Source organism: Myotis yumanensis, unplaced genomic scaffold, assembly GCF_028538775.1.
Source record: "Myotis yumanensis isolate MYYU_CA2020_CCGP unplaced genomic scaffold, mMyoYum1.0.hap1 SCAF_19, whole genome shotgun sequence".
Lineage (NCBI taxonomy): Eukaryota > Metazoa > Chordata > Mammalia > Chiroptera > Vespertilionidae > Myotis > Myotis yumanensis.
This window is the reverse complement of record NW_027223770.1, coordinates 9,399,187-9,405,186: the sequence shown is the minus strand read 5'-3', so window position 1 is coordinate 9,405,186 and position 6,000 is coordinate 9,399,187. Positions and strand designations below refer to the sequence as shown.

The 6,000-nt window shown below is 56.0% G+C and overlaps 1 protein-coding gene across 7 annotated transcripts in view; it reads right to left on the bottom strand.

The window, feature by feature from the left end:
- Window positions 1-472: 472 nt before the first annotated feature.
- Window positions 473-6,000, bottom strand: part of HECTD4 (HECT domain E3 ubiquitin protein ligase 4) — a 154,194-nt gene continuing 148,666 nt past the window's right edge. For all 7 annotated transcript variants that reach the window (XM_070399372.1, XM_070399375.1, XM_070399374.1 and 4 more), the window contains 4 exons: window positions 4,306-4,472; window positions 3,784-3,979; window positions 2,987-3,209; window positions 473-1,840 (listed from right to left, as the gene is read on the bottom strand). In XM_070399372.1, the coding sequence (XP_070255473.1) occupies window positions 1,704-1,840; window positions 2,987-3,209; window positions 3,784-3,979; window positions 4,306-4,472 (723 nt within the window). In that variant the 3' untranslated portion in view covers window positions 473-1,703. The remainder of the gene's footprint in view (window positions 1,841-2,986; window positions 3,210-3,783; window positions 3,980-4,305; window positions 4,473-6,000) is intronic.

Below are 6,000 nucleotides of genomic sequence, written 5' to 3'. Positions count from 1 at the left end.
TTCCCAACCCCCTCATGGGGAGGTAGCGAACAGAACTCTGAGTTCATTCAAGGGATGGGAAGGGTTAGAGGGAACTAAGAATTTAAAAATACAGGAGGAAAAACCACTTCTAATAAATCCAAAGGCTCTTTCATTATGCAGAAATGAAACAAGAGGATCCTTGTCAGGACTACATCCTGCTGTGACCTCCAGTCTAGGGGGCTGTGGCCAACCACGTTCTCCAGACGGGGACACTGCAGGCACTCACCTCCAGACACTGGTCCCGCATCACATATAAGTGATGCAACGGGATGGTTAACCCAGGTTTATCTTTTCCTTGGGGCAGGGGATCTTTTCTATAATGGTCCTTAATGCACTTCCTAGGAATAACAGGGAGGAGATGGGATGCTAACGGCTCAAAAATCCACATTTCCAACAGAGGAAAAAGGAGCACATCCTCCTCTCACCAGCATTCAGACTCCAAAACCACCTCTCAGCACTCACTCAGAACTTCAATATTCACAATATTATACAATAAATACAGTGATGAATTCTGTGAGAACTGGCAAGGCCCAAATGACAGTCCAACAAGATGGCATATGCTGCTCTTCAACAAAGTACCACTGGACAAAGACCCAGGGGGGGCACAAATGCACTGGGGCAGTGGGTGAGCTGGGCAGCCCAGCCCTGGCACGCACACACATGGGGCAGCGAGGGGGGTGCTGGGTGGGCCCAGCCGGGGGGCAGAAGGACCTCCCTTGCGTCTCCATCTGGACTGGAAGGTCTCAGTCACTGAAGCAGACCCCAAATTGAGCAGAGCACCTCAGACAGCTCTAAAGTGGGCGCGGGACCCTTTCCTCAGCTCCTCATCCCACTGCAGCGAGGAAGGGCCGCTTCTGAGCACAGGAGTGGGGAAGGCTTGCGTCACGTGTTCTATCCAGTCCATCTTGAGCACTGTCCCTCCGACTCCAGGTGTCCTCTCCTCTCCTGGAGTGGGACGCAGCCGCCTGCCTCTGCGAACCAACGTCAGAAGGAACTCTCTGGTCGCCTGCTCCCGAGCAGCACTTGGGGAAACGCGGACCAGGGTCCCAGAAATGACGGAGAGCAGAGTCTGAATGGGAAGGGAGGGGGGGACCACTGTGGACTTTTCCTCAGAAAAGCCCAGACCATGAACAAGGCTCTAAAGATTAACACACAAACCTCCCTGTTTAGGTAACTGGTCCAACCACGTCAAGATGGAAAAGGCCTGCAGGAGCCGTGTCCAGGAGAAACTCCGGCTCCAGGCAGGTGGGGCAGGCCTGGCCACAGGCTTGTTTGTGGATGTGTTCTCAGAAGGAACAGGACTCTGAGTGGTCGCTGGCATCTCATCGCCAGCTTTCTGCTGGGTGGTTCTGTGATGTGGAACCATCTGGGGCCCTCGGGCATCAGAATCTGGTGGCCACGAAGGACAGTGTCCAGGAAGATCAAATGAGACACAAACTGGGAACTAAACTACCCTACAAACACCATGAACGGTAGCAAAAGAACCAACCCATCACGAACGTACAAATACAAAAGGTTAAGTCTTCCAGGAGGCCCTGGAATGTGGACAAAAGTTCAGAAAAGCAAAATGTCGCCAACTCCTCACGCAGGGCCCTCCCTGGAGGGACATGCCCGCAGTGGCAGGCTTTCTAAGCCGGCAGAGCAGTGCCTCGGTGACAGCCTAACTCTGGAGCTCCCTCCCTTCAGCCACTTAGGGGGTCTTCGCGGTAGTGAATGGCACAACGCAGTTTCTCCAGCATGATTTCCAGAGAGGAGTACTGGGGAAGCTTGATCATGAACATGCAGGTCTCCACGCGGATGTAGCGAGAGTCTGGGGAACCTACGGGAAAAACGGGGTCAGTGTTAGAGGGCTGGGCTCGGATCCCTGGGAGCCCTAAGCCTGGCTGGCCCCGCGCACGGGGCGGGAGGTGGTGCAGGAGAAGAGTTTGGAGGAGAAAAGGCAGACACACCACTGCTGTCCAGCACAGGCACCAGACTGCTGACCTGAGCGCGATCTTGTTGCAGACAGCAAAGGGTTTGTTTTTTAATTAAATTATTTTGCTGCATTTATTTTATTTTTTCAATTTTTTGAAAAATCCTCACCCAAGGATATTTTTTCCATTGGTTTTTATTTATCTTCTTTCCCATTGATTTTTAGAGTGAATGGCAGGGAGAGGGAGAGACAGAGAGAAACACCAATGTGAGAGAGACACATAGATTGGTTGCCTCCCGCATGACCCCAACCAGGGCCGGGAGCCTGCAACTGAGGTACATGCTCTTGACTGTAATCGAACCCAGGACCCTTCAGTCTGCAGGCCAATGCTCTATCCACTGGGCCAAACCAGCTAGGGCTCTTTTGCTGCATTTAAAAGTTGAAAGATTAAAACATGTCTAGATTTTTAGCTTTTACAAATATTAGAAAATATATCAACACTAGTAGCCCTGCGCATGAATCCATGTGCCAGTAGCTCACCAGTTGCTTGCTGCCCTGCCCCCTCCTGTAGCTCTCCGCTGCCCGCTTATAGCCAATAGCTCGCTGCCGCCCTCCTGTAGCTCTCCGCCTGCTGCCCTGCCCTCCTATAGTTCCCTCCGCCCCCTCTGCCCACTCCTGTAGCTCTCCGCCCGCTGCCCTGCCCTCCTATAGTTCCCTCCGCCCCCTCTGCCCCCTCCTGTAGCTCTCTTGTAACTCACTGTCCCACCCTCCTGCTGATCTGTGATCCGGTCGTTTCGTGGTCGGTCGTTACGCTTCATGGCCTAACGACCATTTGCATATTACATCTTTATTATATAGGATTGGACCTGTATTGCTACTTGGTGAAGGTCAGGTTTGGAAGGCATGTGACCCCTAGCCTTTCCGCCACTTACAGCTGGGCTTTAGTGTTTGGGGTCCCTGATCTGTTGTTCTCCCTCCCTCATGCAGGGCCCCATTCTAATCAGAGGAGGGCCTGTGTCTCCCCACTTGGCACATGACCAGGGAAGGCAGTACCTGCTGTGCCATCTGGGGGGGCGATCTTCATGGGGTATGGGGGCACATGGGCCGTGTCGGGGCCTCCGTCCTTGCAGGGGCAGGTGAACGGGATGCGTTCCTGGTTGCAGGCAAACTTGATGAACTTGCACAGCTCCTCCTGGGCAAACATCTCCAGGGCCCCCCAGAAGAACTCGATGTGCTGGTCTGTCTCCATCAGCCCCACCTGGTACATGGTGTGGGCCTGGGAAGAAAGGCCCCCTGATGTGAGCAGACCTGGCCTCTGCTGACCCAGGGCCTCCCCAGGGCAGGCCAATCCCTGGACAGAGTGCAGCGGGGAAACGATGGCCGCAGGACCCAGGGCGAGGACTATGATGACAGTGACCGCAAAGTCAGTTGTATCAGCGCTGGTTTGTGTGACTGTGACTGACCCCACTGGGCAGGTCCTGCCACCGTTCCCACTGGAGGTGAAGTCACTTGGGCAAGGTCTCTCAGGTAGGAAGAAGCAACCTTGGGACACAGGGCCCAGCTGAGAGAAGCTGGCATGAGCTGAAGCATGGAGGGGTCTTGGCAAGAATGGTCCATCAGCTCAGAATGGTGGCTTAAGGCCTGAGCTCTGGAAGCAGGTGATCTGGGTACAAAGTTTGACTCTGCCACTTGCTGGCTGTGTGAACTTGGGCAAGTGACTTATCTCTTAGCTTTAGGTTACTCAGCTGTGAGATAGGGATGAGCACAGCTTCTCCCACATGCGAGGAGGGTGCTGGGGCACAGGAAGTGCTGGGAAAGGCCTTGCCTGCCCGCCCAGCGCCAGCACTGACCTTCAGGAACTCGAGGTTGATGTATGGGAGGCCGCAAGTCCGCAGCTCCATCTCCAGAGGGCTGAGTGTGGTGAGCAGCTGCAGGGGCACAATGGAGCCCAGGCCCGCCCGCACGGCTGTGGCGCACTCATCATTTTGCAGCTCCCGCAACCGTAGGCTCCGGATGGCAGCTGCGTAGATGTCCTTGTTCTCCCATCTGTGGGGCCAGGGGGACACAGGTGAGGGAAGAGGCTGAGGCAGCTGATGGGGTTGCTCCTAGGTGCCCAGTTACCCAGGTTTTTCAGTCTTGGCAGCTCAATGAACTCTTCCTATCCCACCTCTGGTGTCACCCACCTCAGCTGGTCTTTTCTAATATAAACGTCCCTCTGCTGAAGACGGTCCACCATCTTTCTTGATGCCCAGTGTCCTGCCTCATTTCCCTCCTGCTGGTGAAAGCTGCCTGTCACCTGACCGGGACCCTTGTGCCGCTCTTAGAGCCCAGCCAGCCACTCGGCCAGTCCCCTCCCGTGCACACACACTCACGCCACAGGGATGTGCCGGCCGCGGCTGCACAGCTCCACCTCCTCGCCCGTCATGGTCAGGTAGGTGAACCGGCAGCAGGGCTTGTTGGGGCTGTCGGGGCTCTCAGTGGCCAGGTGCTGGGAGGCGATCTCGGCGCACAGGGCCTCCAGCTCGATCTCGTCGTTGATCTGGAGGCAGAGGCAGACAGGAGCTAAGTGCCCGCCCCACACCCAGGCCCCCAGGAGACAACCTCGATCTCCAGATGGGCCAACAGCAGGCAGTTTGGGTGGGGCTCCCCTTGGCCATCATGAATGGCCTGTGGCATGGGTCTGGCCAATCAGAGCCTGCCATCGGTTCAGGGTTGGGCCTGTGAGACCCCAACTGCAGGGCTTGTCCTATTTCTGTTTGGAAGCAGCAGCCTCATTCACTGATGTGGATATGATTGTGAGATGGATCACCTTGTCTTGCTGGGGTCACCTTCAGACCAGGTATTGATGCTGTCATTTTAGCCCCGTTTGAAGCCGAATCTCTTTGTGTACATTTCGTTTTAAGAGCAAGTCATTAAATTTTTTTCCCCCTAAGCTGGTTTGAGCTGGGTTTTCTATCACCTGCCAGCAGAGAGCCCTGACTTAATCCCATCTGTGGATGATACATGGGCTCCTCCACCACGTGGCACACCAAAATTATGTTCCAAAAGACAGCGATGTGCACGCTGGGCTACTGAGATGACAGGATCTGACCCAGAGGAGAATAAACCCGCAGCTCTGGGATGGTGAAGGTGCAAGTGAGGGTCTGAGCACGTAGTGTCCTGTGCAGCAACCTGCCTGCCAGCGTGAAGCTGCCGGCGCCCCAGCAGAAGCTGAGAGCCTTTCTTCCTGGGTCGTGTGCTGCCCCCACCCCGTGTAGTCCTGGTGTTCCTGGTGGCCTTGCCCAGCCCCTTCAGACAGAAGCCTTGCTGGACTATCTGCCTGGACACCTCTTACACCCTGCCTGCCCCAGGCCCAGGCTGCCACCCACAGCCCCAGGAGGACTTCTCAGAGCAGGGCCTGGTGAGCACTCACAAATGCCCAGACCATGGGGAATCCTGCTTTGACCGTTTGCACCAGGGGTCCTCAAACTTTTTAAATAGGGGGCCAGTTCACTGTCCCTCAGACTGTTGGAGGGCCGGACTATAGTTTAAAAAAAAAACTAGTCGGCTGCTAAGCAACAGGCAGCGGCGGCAAAAACACCCGGCGGGCCGGATAAGTGTTTTCGGCGGGCCGCATGTGGCCCGCTGGCCGTAGTTTGAGGGCCCCTGGAACTTTGGACAATCCATCCTCCCTTTTCCTGCTGACAAGCCAACTGCCATCCAGGATCTCGGCTTTGCTGCTCTCTGGAGCAGTCTGCCCTCAAGTGGTGGCTAAGGGGACGGCTGCTACCGAGAGCCTGGCAAAGAGGCCCTCAGAGGGCCCCTCAAGTTTTATGCCAGAATCAGCTGACCACCTCCCTCAGCTGAGGTCCCGTGGACAGGCACAAAGCCAGCTCCCCCGCAGCACAGGCAGCTGGCCTCAAGGAGAGGGGCTAGGTTGGAGGCCGAGGCCACACCACCCGTCGTCTCTCACCTGAGAAGGGGGGTGAGGAGAGAGGGCCTCAGTCAGTGGACAGACAGGGGCCCCGCTGGTACCCTCGCTCCAGCCAGCTCCCCTGTCTGGGCCTTATTTCCCTCCTGGCCTGTGG